Raw genomic sequence first — 23,381 nt, 5'->3', positions numbered from 1 at the left:
GCATATGACACAATCCGGATTCCAAAACCCTCCACTATACTCGCCACTGGGGATACATAAAGATTAAATAGGGAGGGGCTCAGGGCGGAGCCCTGGGGCATACCCTGATCCAGTTTCACAACTCTAGAATAGTAGGCGCCTTGTCTGACCTGGAAACTCTGTTCCGTCAGAAATGATTGTAACCATTTTAGCGCTGCGCCTCAGACACCGCCCTTATTCAGACACTGCAGCAGGGTGTAATGTGCTATAGTTGCACCACTCTTCCACAGTCAAAATGTAGGATCAGGAAATGAGGAGGAGTGGGCAAACCACGGATTCCTGTTCTGTTTCTGATGTCCACATTCAAGCCCAGATTCTATTCCTCCGGAGGGGCACTGCAGAAGGGTTTGATATTCATGTAGGGGGAGAAGGGCCCCTTGTTCTCCTCTCATCTTATCAGCAGCTTTACCGAAAGTGTTCTTTAATCTTATTTCTTCATTGCTTTCATCAGCATATGAGATTGATGAGAACCACCCCCGAATTCTACACCTTGAGCTAATGCGTTTCAGCAATCAGAACTCCCTGGTGGGGTTGATACACAATATGCAATTGTGACTGGAAGATGACCAGCTCAGCAATGTTGGTGACATGTTTCAACAAATCTGTATGTTACCGCGACCCCCTGAATGCAAGTGAACTCGGGTCTGAAGGACTGTCTGTGTGGTGAATACCTGGGCTCCCAAAAAAGGCTTCTTTGCCATGGTTTTTTTCAAAACATTACACTCTTTCTAAAAAGGAACTGCATCCTCCTCAGTAACCGGCTTGGGATCTCTTCCTATCACACTGTGCAGGATCCTGTTCCATTTCTTTAGAAGGGTCACCATAACTGATGAAGTGGAAAGCAAGGCTGCCCTCTCTTAGTTCTGCTGGCCTGAACCTGGTAACACATGCAGGCATGTATGCTGTGTATTCAATGAAGTGTCTGGTCAAGAACTGTCAGGCTGTGTCATTGGCTGCATACTCTGGAGGTGCCTGCTCTGACCTTTTTCAGGAATGGAGAGTTCAGACAGATCTCTCTATGATTTGCCTGGTGGCATTTTCAGACTTTCAGGCTTTCCTACAGTTACCATTGTTATTGATGTTCATCAGATTGGTTGAAAAGTGGGTAAAGGGCAATCCAGAAACCAAACAAAGAATCTCAGTAAGAGACTGTTGGAACTGGCCCTTCTTGCAGGGTCATCCTCAAACTTTTAGCTTCTTCCTCCCTTATTTTTCCTGACCCGTGGAGTAAGAGACCATTTAAGGACTTGAGACATGCTCAGGTTTTTAACGGTAAATCAAAACCAAGCAAAAATATTAGGGATTTTTCACACAGGCGACAGTATACATATTTCACTCCTCTTTCTAGCAACACACACTTCAAGAACAGTACTGTAATATGGGCATGTTATCTAGAACTCACAACTCTATATACTCAACTACAAAATTGGTTTTGGAGTCACAGGAGAGCTCATCAGAGCTGCATTTCACTACTTTTTAATTTCCTCTTAATAAATACCTTCAAGTACCTCCAGGACCATGAATGGGGAGTTCTATCTTCATATCCCTCTGGGAAGCATCAATTATGATTATGGTACCCCCTCCCTCAGAATATAACAGTGAACGGGAGGGGGCTGACTCTCTGAAATATATCACTCGTGGGTGGAGTGAACCATCAATCCCTGACTCCTCTAAATCACCAAGATAAGATGTTCCTCAGATCTTAAAGGAATCCTTTAGAACTCAATCCTTATTAACTTCATTATCCTTCAAGGCATCTGGTGCTACTCCAAGAAATCACAGAATCAGTGCTGAATAATTTAGATGTTCCACTACCACAGGCAGAATGTAGGATCAGGCTATAGTCTTCTGTCTCCCTACTTCATACATTTTTAGGTGACTGCCGATTAATGATCAACAATATACAACTCAATCATTCTATGAAGAAGAATCATTTCAAGAGGAAGAACTTACAGATGATCATGCAGTTTGTCTTTTTAGGGAAATGATGCCAGTTCACTTGTCATATACAGTTACAGTGATTCCCCATTACGGAGAAACACTGTAGTTTATGGGTTGGTTTTTGCCTTTGCATCTTCACTGAAGATATGCCTTACTCAGGAATAGGACTTTAAACTATTGGTAGCAATGCTCTTAAATGTTGAACTCATTCACCCTCCATCATATGCCAAGACAGCCAAGAACACAGAGACAGGGTGTCTATTACTTAAAATTGTGATCTCTTTGATCACTATGAGTCCCACCTGAGGGAGTTTATTAGGGTCACCATCAGAATACACATGGGAAGAATCTTCTTTTGTGAGGCAAGTGTCTTCAATTTATGGGAACCTCTGACAGCCTCTTCAGGACATGAGCTTTATCAGCCTACAGACCTCCTGAATGTTTGTGGGACTTTAGGCTTAACTGCACTTGGGTCCCCAACACCTTCATAACCTTTATTACTGGAATCTGTCACTGCCACAACTTTGATTTATTAATCCCCTGGATTTAGGAAATATTAAACAAATTATGCAGTGTTGGCTTCAGCCCACAAATCAAACTCACTCAATAAGTGCCTTTCTTATTTCCAGCTCTGGGGAACAACCCCATTCAGGGATGTTCTCTCCCTTGGACCTCCTCCATTCCTCTAATGTGAGGAGCTTGATAGAGGTACTGCCAGCACTACTATTTCTTCCAGCAGAGACTCCCATCAGGAGGTATTCGATTCACAGTAAGAGGTAGTCATCAGGACAGATAACAAAGTAATGTGTCATACCTCATCACAAAAGTGTAGTACGCATGCTGTGTGCATTTAACCAAGCAAACACATTGGGTCACTCTGCACAGGTTTCATAGGAAAAAACTGCGAAAATTACAGTGTAGCGACCCTCATACTTATGGAACCTGGTTCCACTTCACCTACTGCAACACTGATAGCTACACCCATGCCACAAGGGACCCTGGCTATGACCTGGCTTTCAACACTGGGAATTAGGCAGAGCATTGTTTGCTGACTTGGTCATCAAAAGACATTTGAGATGTTTGTAGTGTGTTTCCTTCCCCTGGAGACTGCACAGTTATTATGCCACATAGGAGATGTGGTTAAGCATTACGTTATATGCTAGCATTCACCTGCACACTGCGCATAACATAATTTTTCCAATAAGCACATTCTAACACCTCCCCACATAACATGTAGTCCAGTTCAGGATCCGCTCCAAAACCACGAGGATCATAGTGCATACAACATCAATATGTTACGTCTCTCTCTTCGTTCAATAAAAAGTGGCAGCCATTATTAAAAATTGTATACCCTTAATTAGTTAGTGAGGCACTCGCACTTGACTGCCTGCTCAGGTGATCCGAGATGATTGAGGCCTACCCTGATCAGGCAATGACAACACAGGCTCAGGTGCTTGAGTCAGACCTCTCGGTGGGGTCGCCTCAATCATGATTTCAGGAGTCGACAAGTGTCGAGGTAGGCGTTTGAAGTGTGATGTGTCACAACTGATGGTTTTTCCAGGAGAATGTGCTATCACCATGTGCCTCTTGCAAGCCACAATCAGCAAAGGGTCAGCAGCAAAAAGAGTGTTTGTTTGATGATTTTGTCTTTGTTTGACCAATACCCAGTCAATCCCATGACCAGTCGCGGGATAGGGCAACACAACTTCCCTAACGGGCCAATGGCCAGAACACCAGGACTATTTTGGCCCAATATAAATAGGTGGGGCCCAAATACTCCGGGTTATGATAATAGAGGCCAGGGAAATGGGTTTATGACCAGGCAGGGGAACGAACACTTCTTGATGCGACCTAATACTCCTCAGCCTACGTGGAATTCAGCAGGAAACGGATGGGGTCAGGTGTCTACTCCTTTTGATTGGGGACTGGGAATGGGGAATAGATACGGAGTTTTGTCCGGCCTAAATGACTGCGACTGACATATAGAGGTCACAAACCAGGGGAAAGAGCTCATAGCCCATCAATTGGATCAGATCAGCCCACGCATTAATGGTCTAGACCCCAATGAGTCCATCCCTCAGTCAGAGCACGAAGACCGAATTACATTTGGGCATGATCATCCCATATCTTTGCCATATTCGCCTGACCATACCTCGATCCAGGGACAGGGCAGTGCTAACCCACATAGTTTATTGAATGTGGGATTCAATGAAGTAACCCAAATACCGCGAGAGCCTGAAGTGGCATTGGTGCGGCACCCAGAAACTAAGACATCTATAGACTCTTGTAGACTATTAAGCTGGAACATAGCAGGGCTAAATGGTAAGCGTCAGGATAAAGCCTGGTCAAGCTTTGTTCTTGGCCACCACATTATTGCCCTTCAGGAAACTTGGGACATTTCTGACAATCTGTGGTGGGATGGGTTTATTAGTTTCACTAAAGCAGCCGTTCCCAGTCGCACGGGGAGGGCCAAGGGAGGCCTTTTATTCCTGTTTTCCTTAGATTTAAAGGGAAGTTGCAGGCAGATCAGCACTGATTCCCCTAATATTTTGATGGTCGAAAGAGTGATTAAAAACACTTGTAGGACTATTTATATAAATTTCTATAATTCAGGGAATAGTGATTACAGAGGCCGTAATATCATTGATCTAGATAGTATTTTAAATTCGCTCAGTCAGAATAATACGTTTGATACAGACTATATCTTATTAGGTGATTTTAATATTCATCCGTGCAACCTAAATTGCAGGAGAAGTAGTACTGAAGGGGATGATGGACCTGAGGGACCTCATTTTGAACATACCACAGAGGGAGAGGAGCTGGAAGATTTTGTTGCCAACTTTGACCTATATGAACCAGATGGCGGCATAAGATTGCCAACCTTCACTGGCATCCCTAATGGTACAATCATAGATTACATTTTTGTATCCCTAGGCATTCTTAACCGGGTTATCGTCTATCACACCACACAATCACATTTTAGTGACCATAATCCGGTAGAATTAGAAGTGGCGTGGGGAGGCAACATGGGACCTTCCCCATCGAAAGTAATTGCCCACCCCCTGAGGACTACTGACCAAGGTAGACGCATGAAATGGGCAAAGGTGGTTCCTGAAAAATTTTACGCTGAAAATTTTTCAAAGATTAAGGGGCAGGTCGAGGTTTGTAATAATCCCTGTGCACAGGGTCAAGAAATTGTAGAGGCGTTCGAGGTAATATGTGGGCAGGTGTCACAGGACCTTTTAGCAAAGACAAAAAAAGGAACTCCAGGAAATAAGCGCTGGTTCGATTCAGCATGCTCAAAAGCACATAGATCATTACTGGCAGCCCTAAAAAATACTCCCAGGGTAAAAGATGAGATTACCAGACTCAGGATTAGCAATAAAAAAAGAAAGGATACCATTAAACAAGAAGCATGGGAGGGCCTCCTTTCGGCGGCAGTCCTGAAGGATAGTAAAAAATTCTGGGACATTATTAAACAGCCCTTTTTCTCAGACGACAATAATGATTCCATGGACTGCGTTATTCCTGATGAAAAGTGGCTATCGCACTTTAAAAATGTCTATGGGGACACTGCTGATGCAACTAAAGATGCCCTGCCGACAAGCCCAGTCATCCGCCCCATCATCTTTAATCGAGATGAGGTGGAAAAAGCCATCATGTCCACTACAAAGCACAAGGCACCTGGCCCTGACGGTGTGCCTGCCGACTTTTTTATGTGTGGGCTGAAGTTTTGGCAAACGTGTTCAATGCAGTTAATGGTAACCCTGTTCCTGCATCATGGAACACCTCCACCATAGTTCCTATTTTTAAAAAAGGTCAGCGGGATGATCCAGGCTGCTATAGGACTATATCCCTCCTGGATTCATGAGTAAAAATTTTGGGAAGAGTTCTTCTATCCAGGCTGAGGGAAAACGTTGAGGGCTGTGATGGTTTGTCCGAAATCCAATACGGATTTAGGGAAAGAAAGGGGACTATTGAACAGTGCGTCAACCTACACTTGCTCATCTCCAAATACACAGTAGCCAAGGAGGGGTCCGTGTATCTTGCATTCATGGACCTCTCCTCGGCATTTGACCTGGTCAATAGGACAAAATTGTGGTCTATTCTGCGGAAGATGGGTATTGATGAGGCATTGGTCACCTTTATGGCCTCCCTGCATCAAGAACTTTTCTCAAGTGTACGTGTGACGAGTGAGGGTAGGCGCACCGCTCTCTTTAGATTATTATTATTATTATTTATTATTATTTATTTTTATAAAGCGCGATAGTCACCCGGAGGTATCCCAGCGCTAAAGAGACCCTAATTTAGCCAGATCTGAGGAGCACGTGGGGCAAAACAGGAAAGAATACAGAAAAAAAAGGAGATCAAGAGACGTATGTTTATGGGAAGAGGTGTGTTTTTAGCCGTTTTCTGAAGCGCAAGTATTGTGGCTCAAGTCGCAGGTCATGAGGGAGAGAATTCCACAGACGAGCGGCTTGTACCGAGAAACGTCTTCCTCCTGATCGGGTTTTCCTAAATCTGGGGGTATTGATCAGGTTTTCCGCGTTGGACCGAAGGCATCTAGCGGATATGTAGGGGGTAATGAGTTTGCGGAGGACTGGGGGGCCTTGGTTATGCAGTGTCTTGTGAACAAGACACAGGGCCTTAAATTTGACTCTCTCTCTAATGGGGAGCCAATGAAGGAGTTTGAGAGCTGGTTTAGCGGACGATCTGGCCGGTGTGTTTGTGATGATCCGGGCGGCGGTGTTCTGGATTCTCTGCAATGTGGTAAAAGTCGACTCGGGAGCACCCAAATATATCACATTACTAAAATCCAGTCTCGATATTATGAGACCTTGGATTATTAGTTTCTGGGATTTGGGGGGAAGAAGGATCATTAAGGGGTGTGCGGCAGGGCTGCATTTTAGCCCCCTTGCTCTTTACCATTTACATCAATGGCCTGGGCGCACACCTAGGGGGGCAGGAAGCCAACGTCCCGCGTGTAGGAGCAATAAAGATCCTGGCGCTCCTATATGCGGATGACGCTGTGCTGATCGCCCGCACGGGTGTTGGCCTCCAGCGCCTATTGAATGCCTTTGGTTCATTTATGGAGCAATTAGACCTTAAAATAAACGTAGCCAAGTCACACACAATGGTGGTGGGTCTAGAGTGCCACAGGAAGAGAAACAAAACTTTCACATGCAGGGGGGACATGGTCTCTAGGGTATCCACATTCCCATATCTAGGAGTACTGTTTGACCAGAAAGGGTCCTGGGGCCCGCAGGTTAGAGCTAAGAGGTTGGCCGTTACTCGATCATCATCAGCACTCCTGAGCTTTGCTGGTAGGCTGGGGGCCAGGCCTATGGAAGCTATATTAAAAATCTACAATAGCAAATCTGTGGCCATTGCATTATATGGTTCCGCATTGTGGGGATATGCAAATGTGGAACCAATCCAGAGAGCGGAGAACGGATTTATTAGAACCCTACTCTCTGTACCCCAGTCGACCCCAACGTATTCTATTCATAAAGAAGTTGGCTTACAGTTTCTTTCAGATAAGTTGAGTATGGCCCCCTTGATTTTTTGGCTAAAAATGTGGATGAATGAAGAACTCCCATTGAATCATAAGATCATGTCCGATGTCCTGACCCTTGATAAATCCAACAAAATTCCTTGGCTGGCCTATTTGGCCAGGACTTTTCTAGACCTAGGCCGTCCGGAGCTTTTTACCTCCCCGGAGAGTATCAGGATCCAAGATCTTGACTTTGTTAAAAAGTCTTTCATGGGAAGGAAGGAAGCATGCCGTGAAGAACATGAACTAGTAAAACCGGCAGTGAGGGAGCATTGCTTGTTGGTCAGCTCGCCATCACTTGCACCATATCTTGGTTTCGTCACAATCCCCTTCCACAGGTTTCTTTTAACCAAATTTAGATTTAATTTGCTGCACTTTCACTTAGGTTCCTTTAATAATTGGCAGAAGCCAGAATTAGCCCCACCCTGTAGCTGTGACCAGTTCTCAGCACAAGATACAATGCACTTTGTTATGTTTTGTGGGTTGTACTTAGAGCCAAGGAAAACATTTTTGTTGCCAATTCTTAAAGAAGCCGGCTTCACCCAGGTGAGACCGGCTTTGCTCTTCTTACAATTACTACCTAATCCCCACATTACTTTTTGCGTTGCTAAATTTCTGGTAGCCGCCTCAAGGGCGAAAGCTGTATGTCAAGATTAGTTATCTACGTCAAACTACCTTTTTAAACTGTTTGTCACAATCTTAAAATTTGTTGCTACTATTCATTATTATGTGTATTATGGAAAATTTTGTATGAAATGTATTTTATCCTTTTTCTCTTTGTATTGTTTTTAAATAAGCCGAATAAAGATATTTTGACTGACTGACAGTACCCAGTCTCCTTTGTCATATATAGTCTCCTGAGCATTGTGGTTTTGATTTGCAAATGGTTTCATTTATCTTTTCTGCGTTGCGTTGGTGCCTCAAACTTTTACAGTATTCACTGGTTGATCCAGTGTCCATTGAGATAGTTTTGTTCTAATGGTTTTCCAAATAGCAAGGTGGCTGGACTCTCACCAGTTGTGGAGTGAGGAGTTGATCAATCGGCCCAGAGGGCATGGCGGATGGCTTGGTTCAGATCAATTATCTCCCTGGATGTTCGTTGAATGACCCTCTTGAGGGTGCCCTTGACTTGTTCAACTACACCATTAGCTTGGGGCCATAGGAGTGTACTCTTTTGATGTTGAGTTGGACAAGATATTCTTTGACATCCTTGTTCTTAAAGGGCAGGCCATCATCAATTTGAGGATCTCTGGGATACCCCGGGTTGCAAAGATGTCATCAAGCCGTTCTATGAATTTGTCATGGATTGTCGAAAACAGGGCTTCCACCAAAGGAAAATGTGAATATTTGTTGATGACTGTCATGAGACGGTGTACATTTCCTAAAGGCCCAAAGAAGTCAACGGCAACTCTCTCCCAGGCATGGGCAGGAAGGTGAGACATTGTCACTTGGTGCTGCGTCACTTTGGGAGACTAACAATTGCAAATGTGGCATGCTTTCAGCTCCTTATCGACTCGCTCATCGAGTCGAGGAAACCACACTCAATCTCTTAAGACTTTCCGGTGGCTACAATACCTTGATGTCCTTTATGAGCTAGCTTGATGACCTCCTGCCTTAAGCTCTCAAGTATGATGATGCTTGAGCCTCTTAATATTGAGCCTTCTTGGGTAAATGCTAACTCTTCCTGTACATTTTTGAACTTTAGGAATTCAACATCATCTGCAAGTAGGATTGCATTGTATTGAGTTCTTTGATCATGGTCATGTTTTTACCTGTGTTGATGCCAACAATGATTTGTTTCACAGACAGAGCCATTGGTGTGCTTGACCTTACAAAAAATTGAGATATTCCTCAGCTTTCCTGGATGTCGAACTGTGACAATGTAGTAGCACTTGTGAAATGTAAACTACTGGGTTTCGATCCTTCCCAGGTTTGTGTACAATCTAATATCTGTACTCTTGCAACCTTAACCCCCACCTCTCGATGCGAGGGTGCATCTTAGCCTTTGGGTTTCCAAAGATGTGAGCAACGCCTGGTGGATTGTGATGACAGTGAATCTTTTTCCATAGAGTAATAGTCTCTTAAGGGGGCACTCACTGTACCCAAGTTGCAAATGTATCTTAAGCATTAACTGGCAATGCCTAGAAAGGATTGCAGAATGATAACATCCTAGGTTGGGGGTGGGTAAGTGGATGACGGTGCTTGCCCCTTGTTGAGATCTGGAGTCATTCCCTCATCATAGAATATGTGCCCCAAAAAAATAAGTTTGGTTTTGTGAAACTCACACTTTGCTGTATTCAGAGTGAGACCTGCACCACCAAGTAATGGCCACTCTTAGGTAAGGGCTTTGTTGTGTTCTTTCCGTCTTCTCCAAAAAATACAATATGTCACCACTGGAATTGAAAACATTTGTAATAGGTTTGATTACTCTACAAATACCAAAAATATTTCCTGACATGAAATATATATCCTGAAACATCTCAGCAGTCGATGAAACTCCAAAACTCAGTTTCTTATATCTGACCAAAGCATCAGTACTATTGACTAGTCACTGAAAAATTATCCCTTGGTAGTCACCTTCTTTCAAACCACAGATTGTGGTATAATCCTGTGCCTGAAACCTAATTACTCAAAACATACACAATCCAAATTCAATTTAGAATATTGCAAAATAATTTATTTATTTAAAAAGATATTTCTGTGTTGCATGATCTGCAGTTGAAAACATATATTTGTGCAAAATCACAATTTATAGTAGTCCTTAAGTGTATCATAAAACAGTGTATACGATATCGGAACAGGGCAATATAAAAGATCGCCAAAGGAGTGTTTTTAAAGATACAAGTGGAAGAAACTATGTTTTTATAAAAAGGAAGTCAAACCAGACAACAGAGCAAATTACAGGAATTAATTAAGAAAAGACGGCTTGAGGAGGAGCTATGCTAGAAACCAAGATGGCTGCATAAGCTCCCGGCTCCGCCGACCTCCTCCAGAAGCTCGCAAATCCTGATATCGATCCTGAATTCGCACCGGACTCCCGTGTTACTGAGGTGTTCCTGAATCTAAAGGTGCAATCCCGAGATTTCCATCTTTTCGAATGATAAAGATACGCCGTGTTTTCACTCTCGGCCTAACCCAGTGTGGAAGCCGGGGCCTTGATTTCTAACCCATCCGGGTTGGAGTTGAACAACATCGGCTGTGGGACTTGGGCGGCGTCCGGTCTCCCGAAGTGGAGTATATCCTCACTGGTTTGGATGGCGATACTATGGTCGGTTGATTCCGAAGATACAGCGGCGTGACGCACCGGTTGCTGTGGTCGGGGGTCCGTTGCCCGGAGACTCTGCCAGCCTCCCGGGGTCGACGGGCTTGGATCCTCGCTGGAGGCGAAGGTGTCGATATTGCGAGATTTAGAGCACCCACCGTTGCCATCGGCCCCACCTGTGCCTGTTACCCTGGGGTAGTCGACCTCCAGGGTTCAAGACATGCTCGGTTGCTTTGCGAGAGGGGATGGAGCGGGTGGAGTGTACGCCGTCGCTGCAGACCGTAATGGCTGCCATTGGGGCGCTCCACTCGCAGGTCACCGCCATCATCCAGAAAATGGTCGTAACAGTTGACAATATCAGCCTGAGACCGGACGACGACCCTCCGATATGTTTTCAACAAGCTGTGTTACCCGCGGAGCAGGGTATGCCCGAGAATGAGGGCCCCATCCGGGTTGGAGTTGAACAACATCGGCTGTGGGACTTGGACGGCGTCCGGTCTCCCGAAGTGGAGTATATCCTGACTGGTTTGGATGGCGATACTATGGTCGGTTGATTCCGAAGATACAGCGGCGTGACGCACCGGTTGCTGTGGTCGGGGGTCCGTTGCCCGGAGACTCTGCCAGCCTACCGGGGTCGACGGGCTTGGATCCTCGCTGGAGGCGAAGGTGTCGATATTGCGAGATTTAGAGCACCCACCATTGCCTTCGGCCCCACCTGTGCCTGTTACCCCGGGGTAGTCGACCTCCGGGGTTCAAGACCTGCTCGGTTGCTTTGCGAGAGAGGATGGAGCGGGTGGAGTGTACGCCGTCGCTGCAGATCATAATGGCCGCCATTGGGGCGCTCCACTCGCAGGTCACCGCCATCATCCAGAAAATGGTCGTAACAGTTGACAATATCAGCCTGAGACCGGACGACGACCCTCCGATATGTTTTCAACAAGCTGTGTTACCCGCGGAGCAGGGTATGCCCGGGAATGAGGGCCCCGTGCAGAAGCCAGATCTGGTGTTTTTTGTCGGCTCCCAAAAACAGCTAGCGAGCCTGGGACTACCATAAGCTCAGTATGCTCAATGACGATACCGCCCAAGATGGACATAGATGATCTTCTACGCCACAATAAGTTCTTCAGTGACTATCGGAGTGATTCATCATCATTTTCCTCCCAGTTTGTGCAACCACGTTTTTTTGACTTATCTTTGGTGGACAGTTATCTCCGTTTGACTTGTGGTCTTCGAGTACTAATATCTTGGCTTCGATCCTACCGTATTGACTTTGACTTTTTTGAACGCTTTGATTCTTCTATTGAATTCTATTCTATTGAGACGCACGAAAAATCGGAGTGGCCAGGGTTGAATTTGACTGTCTGGGTTTGACGAAATGGCTTCATTTGATACAGGATTTGTAGTCTATAATGATGTGGGAGTCCGGTGGTTCTCACAAACTCCCCCGGTTGGCTAGTAATCGTAGCTTCATACTGTCTTGATTATATTTAGGGGTGGTTTGCTTCTGGCGGAGGGTAAGGGAGACCGGGGGCCTGTTTAATATCTCCTCGTCCACTCTTTTCCTTCTTTTTGCCTACTGTTGTACTGTATTCTAAAGTATGACACCTGATATGTGTAATATCTCCTCTTGTTTTTCTTCAATAAAAAGAATTATTAAAAAAAAAGAAAAGACGGCTTATAACAACAAGAATCGTGTTAATTCCAATAAGATGAGTATGTTCAATGAGAAAGGAATTCGAACACATCAGTAAGATGAGATAAGACATAACCCCAGCAGGCAACCAATCAGTGCTCAAAAAAGAGAGACATATCCAGGTCTTGAAAAAGATGGAATAATAAAAGAAAGCCATCGAAACGCGTCAACGCCAGTAATAGACACTATCTTTTGGGATTGTGACCAATTCTCAAACACAAGCTAAAGATATATGCAAAGAGGATTGGTTTGACAAATTAATGTGTCCCTGATGTGTCGTAGAAAGATATATTGCACTGTCTATGTTTTTTCTATCTGTTGATTTTTGTGTGGTTAAATAGCAGAAGGGGTAACAGTGGGGTTTCCAGTTTAAATATTTGATAAATGTATTTGTATTCTTCTTTGTTATGTGGATTTTTATTTTTATGTAGTTTTATGACAAATTGGTTTTTATGATACACTTAAGGAGTTCTATAAATTGGGATTTTGCACAAATATATGTTTTTATCTGCAGATCATGCAACAGAGAAATATCTTTTTAAATGAATACATTATTTTGCAATATTCTAAATTGAATTTGGATTGTGTATGTTTTGAGTAATTAGGTTTCAGGCACAGGATTATAACACAATCTGTGGTTTGAAAGATCTATGGTATTCATTGATACACCACTGTATATGATGAAGGTTCTCGGTTGAACATTCACTTTCAATGTTATTTTGGGGCAGTGTCCAAGAAGTTTGATGCTTTGTTTGGTGAGTTTTGGTGAGTTTTCCTTCAACTGTGATCTTCTTTACAGGCAGCTAGCCCCACATGAGCATGCCATCCTTTGGTAGATATTATCAGCACACTCATCTTGACACACAGTAATTAAATTGTTCTCTTTCCCACAACTTCTTCAGACTTGGCCTAGGACTGGACATTTACCTTCATGGGGAAATGAAAATCCACACGAGAAGAATATTTTTGATTTCTTCGAAGATGTTGACTTACATGTATCTTGTCTATGCTTGTGCTGGCTTTTATTGATCAATGCTGATTCATTGTGTGCTGTTCCTGCTTCTATGTCAGCAGCTTGTAGATCTGCTTGTTCTTCTGCTCTCACAGCCATCAGCATTTTCTTTAGAAGGTGTTTCTCTTAAAATGCGCCTTCTAAAAGAATTCGAAAGGCAGCCATCAATGACTCTGAGGCGCATGGATTCTTCGTCGGTGAAGTCACAGAACCTGCTATGCATTAAGTCTTTCAACAAACTCATCTATTGTTTCACAACCTGTTATTTTGTTTGGTTGAAGATGTTCCTTTCATTATCGACATTCAGCATTGGATTGAACTTGGCTTCAAGCGCTTCTTTTACCTTTCGGTACGATGTTGCATCAGTCTGTGAAACTTTCTTTAGCACTTTTTTCACTCCATCACCTGCAAGGTTTTTTAAATATTTAATGATCTTCTTGTCATCTTCCTCTGGTGCATCTATGAGGTCAACCAATGTTTTGATCCACGCAGTCCACCAGACACCAATGTCCCGCTTCTTAGAAGTGTCGAAAGGCGGTGGTGGATTCAGGAACACAGCTGCATTGTATTTGCATGTGCTGTTCAGGCAATCATGGTGCAGAATCTCTGTTGATCACCTTGTGAGCAGTTTTGGTGGGTGTTTTAAATATGCTCTTCAGCAGGGCCTTCAATTTCCTCTGCAGCTGTTTATGGGCTGGAGCAGGGCTATGACTCCACATGCCCCAATTGCTGACTTCATTACATTGAATCTGGGAACACATGGCATGCATGAGCAGATTACTGTACCGTTTCATACTCTCAAGAAGAGCAGTCTTATTTTTCTCTGGCACGTAACCCCTCCTCGTCGCCAGTTGTAGCGTCATTCCCAGCCCTGGAGCATGAAAATAGATTACGCCACATCGGAGCAGTGGTTAAGCATTACTTTATTTTCCAGAACTCACTCACACACTTGCTTTAACCACACCCTGACAAATTCTCCCATATCACATAGTTCCTGTTCATAGTCTACCCCAGAACTACAAGAGTCATAGTGCGTACAACATTAATATGCTATAGTGTCAGTGTTGACAATGCAAGGTGTACCAACTGACTAGAGTATGTGAGCCTTGGCAGGAATTTCTCCTGTTCCTATACAAGCTTTCTCAGGGGTTAGGACAATGTTTAAGTTCCTACAGGGAGATCTATTTGTTAAAAGCACAAATACCGTTCTGCCTTCCTTTCTCTTCTGGAGGAAGAAGAGTCCTTGGGAGTGGACATACCCATGACCTCCTGTTCTATTGTATGCTCTCCTCTCTCGCCACTTGTTCCCAGGTTATTAGTTCAGATTCATTGTGAAAGTGAAGAAGTTATTCTACTGGAAATCTCCCCTTTATTCTTAGGATGCTATGCACAGAGGGGGATCAGTTTTAGGAAAACAAAAATCACCTATGTACTGCGTCCTCTTCTTAGCTTCTTGGGGGAAACAGGAAGGAGGAAGCACCACCTTTTCCATGCTCCCCGCAGCCAGTCACAATGCTACAATGCAGCGTTGTGATCGGTCTGAGTGCAGTGACAAGGCGCTCCTCCAGGGGCTGGGGAAGGGCATGTTCTCCCCGCAGGCTGTAATGCAGCCTGCATGGAGAACATGTTATATGTGCATTCCTGCTTTGGGTGGCCCGAGAGGGCCGGCCAAGCACTCATGCTCACATAGGGGGGCATCCCCTTCCTCCCCCTCATAAAGATGCTGCAACTGGAAAAAATAAAATTATATTAAGCTCTAGTTATTTTGATTTTGATTTTCATTTTTTTACACTGCATAAAGCAGTGGGGCGAATCTCCTCCACCTTAGCAGAGGAGCCGCCACTGCAGAGTGGCGTCAAAATGACATTTCACCTAGGTTGTCCAAAATCCATGCACAATTCCTGAAGGTGAGTCTGCCAGTCAGTAATAAACAACATAAAGGGTGGTGGGCTAGGAGTCAGTAGAAATGTTCAAGTGGCCTAGGAGTTGGAAGAGGATCTGTACACTTGGCAGCATTCTGAGTTGATGGGTTACGCTGACCGTTGGCAATAAAATAAAGTGGAGGGATGGCACGATGGCAATAAAGAAACAGTGTTTAGAGTGCAGAATTTGTTTACGAATTGACGTGCTACTTTCCGTCATTTTAGGACATTCCCAAACTTTCCATTTGAGATGTTATGTCGACATATCGTTCTTTTTTTCCCAGGGGCCATTTGAAAAATCACTGCAAAGCACTCTAGTTACAGAGAGGCTGAGAACTGTGGAGCACAAAGTGACAGCGATCAAAAACAGTGCACAGGTATGCATATTGGCACAAAAGAGACCTTTTTAGTGTTTGTCAAAATGTAAATTGGCCCCAGAATACATTGTTCTAATATATCACTACTCTTTGCACAAAGATGACTGAGCAAGATGTCAAATATCTGGAAAACCTGCAAGATGAATTTGATTTCCGGTATAAAACACTACAAAGCAGAGGTAATTGTACTCCTTTTTTAATGACTACTACATTAGTTTTTCAAATAGGATTGTAATGAAATATTGTGACTGGTTCTGCAACGTTTCATTCGGTTCTGTTAAAAAGCAACACGATTCGTAGTGTTTTATAGTCTCACCTACATACAACTAGTTGTCTGGCAAGAGCTATTTTCATCACACAGCCCATAGCATACAGCAAACAACATATACATTCAGAAATGAACTTTTGAACAGCTCCTTGCAGCCATTGTCAATTGCAGTTAGTAGGCATGTGGCATTGGCTAAGAAGGTTGTCCATCAGCTTTGCTATTGATCCAGAGATGATAGTGGAGAAGTGTGGCTCACTGGTTAGAGGAGGCATACCCTGAAGCAGAGGTCAGACACGGGACCAGGGTTCGATTCCCATTATATGCCACGCAGAATAGAAAACCATACTTCTATCAAACAAACACAGGCATTATTATTCACTTATAATGTTTTTTTTCCACGCACCAACCCAATGCTGCATTTTTCCCTGCGCAGCCCATATTAGTTAGTACTTATTCCCTAGCAGATATTAATAATGTGCAAAAAAGCAGCATTAGTCCTTTTTTATTTTCTTTAGTCAAAAAACATTTGCAGCCTACTATTATTACTTCAGTACGCGTTTGCGCATGAGCATTTACCCTCATGTAAGGCCTTTTTCGAATTAAGTTCCACTGCACAAGGTTAGTAAATGTTACTTGGGGGGTTCAATCCGACAAGGTTTTATTTTCGCTAAAACCCTGCTCCATCAAGCCCACCTTTATTGGAGTTTTAAGCCATAACAAAATACCCACCAAATACCGATTCTCACTTATCATAAAGCAGATCATAAAGCAGATGTTCTTTACCGCTTAATCATCATTCATCTAAATCCTTCATGACTTCATAATAATTTCTTTTCATATCTTCTAAATCTATTTATTCACTCTTTCTCTTTCTTACTCTTCGTTTAATATCAGATGAATCTCTTCTGCATCTACTACAGTTATAGATTGCAAAACTCTTTAATATTGCTGTAGCCACTGCAATAATAGGTGTTAGTATTCTCCCTAATACACTATTTACAAAGGTAGAAAACCAATTACCCACGGAGGAAAAACTCCTGCCAAATTTCTCCTAAGCACCATCAACATTAAACTCAGACAAATCTTGATAAAGATTTGGAATATTCGTAATATACCCCTCAAGACTCTTATTCTTGTCTGAGATATAAGTGCAACATTGTTGTATTTTCAACTTATTGCAGACTCCACCCTCTTTAGACAAAATTACATCAAGGGCAAGTCGATTTTGTAAAACCATAGACCTAATTGCAACCATTTCAGTATCAACCATTAAGAACCCAAGTGAAGAGGAGGCGCTTCGCGCGCATCCAAGATTGCCGCATGAACTTGGGGCTCCCGAGACCCCCGTAGCCCCCCGCTTATATCCTGTCTTTAATCCTGAATGCTGAGGAGTGATTCTTGAAGTTGAAGCACAGACGATCTGAACGCTGCAAGCAGTACCCCGAAGGCGCCCCGGCAACCGAAGTTATGGACTCGGAAAGTTTGCGGCACGTCTCTCTTGGATGCCCGGAGCTTGGGCTGGCATAGTGCCCGTGGAGTAGTTCAACAACAACGGCGCTGTATACTGGAAGTGGCCGGTCTGGCCCCACAGCCTCAATTGGTTTCACTTTTGATTTTGGCGGGTACACTCGCGACCCAGCTGAAGAGTGTGTCTAACTGTTGGACACCCCAGTTGACATCGATGGCCACGTAAAATTGACATACTATCCTGAGGGTCGGAAGTAAGGGACTTGATGTGTTCTACGAATAACGATTGCTGACTGCTGCCTCCTGGATCGGCCTACGTGTATAGCGGTATCCCCAAAATGACGACCAAGCCGGAGGGGGACAAACGGCAGCAGAAGGCCACCAGAGGGGGAAGGTATATGCAGTCGAACAACATGGATCATTATGCCCAAACTAAGGGAGCGCCTAGTGGGCTAGGAAAGTCACAGGAAGGAGTAAAGGAAGCCTCTGTCCTGGAAATGGAGCCTACATTACAAGACGTAATGGCCCCCATTGATGGGATCAAATCCTCGCTCGGACAGAAGATGGAGATCCTGGCTCATAAACTGAATACGGTGTCCATCGAAGTCAACTTGATTCGGGCTGACCTCACGAAGGCAAGTGAGAAGGTGAAATCCTTGGACATTAAAACGGCTAGTCTCACGGACGACGTCACGGAGCTACAATCCGAAGTACGGAATCTGAAAGCCTCTAATGATCGTGTTGTCCGTCGACTGGAGGATTTTGAAGGGAGAGCCCGGAGGAATAACGTTCGTATCATTGGGGTCCCGGAAAATGCAGAAGGGCAGACAGCTGATCTCTTTGTGGAGGGTCTCATAACCAACCATCCTGGCCCCAAAGGCCTGAGCAAGTTTTTCACAGTCGAGCGGGCCCACAGACTCCCAGAGGGAGACCGCGTGTCGGTGCCCCGCCTCGGCCCTTGATCGCCAGAATATTCAATTTTAGAGACAGAGACATTATCCTTCAGGCTTCCAGATCGGGAGGCTCCTTGAAGTATGAAAACTCGTCCATCAATTTCTTTCCTGACTTTACACAAACAGTCCAGAAGCAAAGACTGAAGTTTATGGGTGTGAAGTGAAGGCTTCGAGATATGGGACTTAAATACTCCATGCTGTTCCCGGCTAAACTGAGGATTGAACATGAAGATAGAACTTATTTTTTTGATGAGCCGGAGATGGCTGCAGACTGGTTAGAGACTTTGAAGGCCCGTCAGCAACCTCAGAAACAGAGTGGAGGAGAAGATGGAAGTGCGCAAGACCAAGAATGATAGCTGTGGTTCTGTGACCCGGGGACAATGGGGGAAAGGTTTCCTTTGGTCTGTACTGTTTTGATTCACACCTAGCACGATACATTAGGGGGATAAATGATCGGTAGTCCTCTTTCCTCCTCTGACTTTTTGTAGTTTAGTCTAGATGTGGGAGCGACAGGCACACTGCGAGTTAGGGAGGCTTGAGAGTCGTAAGCAGGGGTGCAGGGTGGGGGTAGTGTAAGGGTTGTTTGGGGGACGTGGGGGGAACTGTTGTTTTTTGGTGTTGTGTTTGAGTTTTCACGAGGCATTGTATTTCATGCTTACTCCTGTAAGGTGCTGGACTCGGAGGAGGGATGGATCTCCTTTCTGTTTCATGATGGGGACGATATTCTGCGGTTTCGGGACGTTGGGAGGGGCGTACCCTCTCTTTGGTCTCGGTTTATGTCCCCCCGGGTCTGCAGAACACAACCTTTCTTGAGTTGGGTAAGGTTGTACTGGACCTTCCTAGTGGATTGTTGATTTTGGTGGGAGACTTAAATTCGGTAGTCTCTGGCACCCTGGATAGATCTCCGTCACGGGATTTGACGCGTGCTCAAAGATGGCTTCCGGACTTCGTGGAGACACTGGGTTTGGTGGATAGTTGGAGATTATTTCATCCTACTCAACGGCAATACACTTTTCATTCTGGTGCCCATGGGAGTCTTTCTTGGATTGAATATGGTCTGGTGCTTACGGCCCAGGCCTCATCTATTGTTGAAGTACAGCATTTAGCCAGAGGTATATCTGATCATTCTCCCCTTTGGCTTAGTTTTGACTTCGCTACCGGTTCCAATGGTAGAGTGGTCACTATTAATTCCTGGTATCTGCGTGATCCCAAAATCCGGAAAGACTTGATAAAAGCGTTTGAGCATTATTTTCAGGATAATGAGGGAATGGTCTCGTCGTCGATTTCGTTGTGGGAGGCATTTAAAACTGTAGTCGGGGGTCAGGCTTTATCCCTGATCGCTGGTGTTAGAAAGCAGAAGGAGGAGGTCGTAGTGAGAATTGAGTCCGAAATAGCCACTATAGAAATGGAATTGGAGCAGGAGGTGACCCACGCCAGATTGCATGTTTTACAGCTTAAGCAGCTTGAATATAGGACGTTGGTCACTGACAGTGCGAGGGCTCTTGGTCGTGAGCAACAGGGGCATCTGTATGATCTAGGTGATAAGGCCGTTAAGTTGATTGCCTGGCTGGGCAAGAAAGATAGAGCAGATCGGGTCATCCCAGAGGTTGAAGCTACGGATGGGACTTGTGTGACCGACCCGCAGGAGATAGTAGACCGCTTCGCTGAATACTTCCGCAATATTTATGCGTCCGTCTCAGATAGGCCGAAGGAAGATTTGTGTCTACTATTGAGGGACATTAAGCTTCCGTCTCTGTCGGTAGAGGATCGAGACCATATGGACGGTAAACTTACCGCCGATGAGGTAGCTTTGGCAGTGCGCTCCTTGAATACCGGAAAAGCGATGGGTCCCAATGGTCTCCCCATCGAATTATATAAGCTCTGTCCCGATAGAGTCGCTCCCTATTTGAGAGATATGTTTTTGGAGTCCCGAGAGTGTGGTGTTCTCCCCCGAGATCAGAGACTGGCATTGATTGTGGTTATCCATAAGGAAGGGAAGCCCAGAACTAGCTGCGCTTCATACAGGCCGATCTCATTGTTGAATGCAGAGCCGTCGATATTGGCCAAGATACTGTCTAATAGATTGGTAAAAGTTATCAGTAAACTCGTCCATCCTGATCAATCGGGATTTATTCCACATCGAAATACGGCCTTGAATCTGAGGCGACTGCATGGGGTTCTTGCGAGGTCCCATACCTTGCAGGAGCCTGCTATCGTGGCGTCACTCAACGCGACAATGGCTTTTGATACGGCGGAGTGGCCATATTTATGGGCTGTTCTGGCTAAGTTCGGTTTTGGTCCGGAGTTCAATGGCTGGGTGCGTTTATTGTATACTGAGCCACTCGCGCAGGTAGTCGTTAATGGTCGTGTCTCTGCGCCATTTTGTCTTGGGCGGGGCACTAGGCAGGGGTGCCCACTCTCCCCACTTCTGTTTTCGCTGGCTCTTGAGCCGTTAGCGGCTTGGCTCCATTGGGAGCCTTCGATCAAGGGTATTCATTGGTCTCCAAAGTTAGAAGATCGAATCTCTCTATACGCTGACGATATCTTGCTTTATCATTCCTCTCGGAGGAAGTCTCTAATTGTCCTCTGTGATGTGTTGGCGTCGTATGGCAGAAATTCAGGATTGATTATAAATTGGACGAAATCGTATTTGTATGTTTTACATGGTGACGCCCCAGTTTTGCCTAGTAACTGCCCCATTCAAATCGTAAGGGAAGGGTTCAAATATCTTGGTGTTTATATTTCCATGGATCCTGCGATCCGGTATGAGTGAAACCTTCTTCCTCCATTGGCTCGGCTGAAAAGTGACGTGGTTGGGTGGCAGAAACCTCCACTTTCGATATTGGGACGAGCAGCCCTTTTTAAAATGATGTCCCTGCCGTGTTTCCTTTGTGCCCTCCAAAACACCTTAGATGTAGTACCTGCAGGCTATTTCTGCGAAGTGGAGGGTTTGCAGCGTAAACTACTCTGGGACGGTAGGCCACGTATTGCGTTGGCCAAACTAACGCTCCCTTGGTATGACGGAGGGATCGCCCTCCCCGACATCAAGAGATATTATTGGGTGTCGCAGCTAGGGGCTATAAATCATGGTTCGTATGGATCTGCGATTGATCCCGGCTATGCCATGGATAGGTGGGTGCTTCCGGGTGGCAATTATAGCAGAGCATTGTAGACTAAATCAGTGGGAAAAACCCTGACTGGGCCGACTAGGGTGGCGGTGCGCATATGGAATGATGTTACTACTTCGCTTGTTTGGAAAGAGCGCTTGACTCTGGCTATCCCACTCTTTGGTTCGGATAGATTTGTCAAACTATGGAACACGAAAGGTTTTGATAAATGAGAACTGATTGGAATAACCACGGTAGGTGATCTCTGGGTGAAGGGAAAGATTAAATCATTTGCTGACCTACAAAAGGAATATGAGCTGAGTGATACGGAGTATTTTTGTTATGCGCAGGTCAGACATGCACTGCAATTGGTCTTCCCCGAGGGGGAGAAGATACCGGAGGCATCCCCCCTGGAGGACTGTATACTTGATGGACATATGCCCGATAGCACCATTTCCCTGGTATATAAAAGACTGATTAATCACAGAGTTATTCTAGATCTGAGGGAGAAGTGGACCCGAGATGGACTTGAAATTGATGATGAGGACTGGTACCCGGAGATCTCCTCTCCAAAGGAGGTCGCGATCCCAGCAAGATTGAGACTTCTCCAGCTTAAGATACTCCACAGAGTCTATGTCACGGGTCCATGTTTGGTTAAAATGGGTCTAGTGGAGGAGGGTTTGTGTAAGCGGGTATGTGGCCGATTGGCGACGTTCCTTCATATCATCTGGGAATGTCGACATATGGTGAATTATTGGGGCTCCGTTTACAATGTTATGCATGTAGTTACAGGGGTGGCTCTCCTGCCGGAGGCTAGGAGATGCCTGCTAAATATTTGGGAGCCCACGGATCTAAATACTGCACAGACCCAATGGGTCACGTTGGGAACCATTATCGCTAAACGAAATGTTGCACAACTGTGGGGTTCTGATAGGCCACCAACGGTAGAGGGATGGAAAGACAGTATGGATTGGTGTATGTTCCGTGAAAAAACTGTTTACCTGGCAAGGGGTCGTCCTCGGAAGTGGAATGACATTTGGGGCCCCTGGAATGAATACAGAGGGAATATTTGTGTACCACCCGCAACTGTAGTCCTAGATATTTCAACTTCCCCATAACCCAATTGAATAAGTGTTTATGATATTGATGTATGGCTCCCCTCGCCCCTGACCAAGAATTTTTGTATTGAATATTGATGTTGATTGACCCCCTTCTGTACTATGCACCGGTGTAATTATTGATGCCTTGTTTTAATAAAAAGAAATATATTAAAAAAAAGAACCCAAGTGAAGTGTCTGTTGATAAACGATCAACCACTGTGGACAATTTTCTAATTTTGTGCCTATTCAAAAATAACTCAAACTGAAGGTATCAATGCTCTAAAAACATCTCCAATTATTTCTGAAAAACTTGCCTCTTATTACGTATTGGTCCATCCTTTACTTAATTGATTCTATGATTCTTATCTATATGATATATCTTCAGAAATACTATGGCTAAATAATAACACCCATACCAATGTGTAGGCAACCTATAGTAGGCATTCTTACCACACACATAATAAATTCCTGGAAAGACAGGATCAGTTCCTCCTTTTATTCCCCATCCTCCCCTAATTAGAAAAGTATGATCACATTTACTAGAACCAATGAAATAATAATTATAATCAGCCTTTTGTCTAAGCAAACAAAGCTTCCCCCTATGATACCCATCTAGAGTCATGGCAGCGTAAGTCTCACCTTTCTTGTAATCTCCTTCTCTGAAAACCCATGGAGGTACATGAGAC

At 44.6% G+C, this 23,381-nt stretch overlaps 1 protein-coding gene across 1 annotated transcript in view; it reads left to right on the top strand.

Moving 5' to 3' along the window:
* Positions 1-23,381, top strand: part of STAT4 (signal transducer and activator of transcription 4) — an 836,765-nt gene that overhangs the window by 239,374 nt on the left and 574,010 nt on the right. The window contains exons 5-6 of the mRNA XM_086955386.1: positions 15,708-15,800; positions 15,901-15,979. Coding sequence (XP_086811512.1) covers positions 15,708-15,800; positions 15,901-15,979 — 172 coding nt within the window. The remainder of the gene's footprint in view (positions 1-15,707; positions 15,801-15,900; positions 15,980-23,381) is intronic.

The sequence above is a fragment of the Lissotriton vulgaris genome, chromosome 2_1 (assembly GCF_964263255.1).
Source record: "Lissotriton vulgaris chromosome 2_1, aLisVul1.2, whole genome shotgun sequence".
In the NCBI taxonomy this organism is placed as follows: Eukaryota; Metazoa; Chordata; class Amphibia; order Caudata; family Salamandridae; genus Lissotriton; species Lissotriton vulgaris.
Note: the sequence above shows the minus strand (reverse complement) of the source record. Positions and strands in the feature narration are given on the sequence as shown.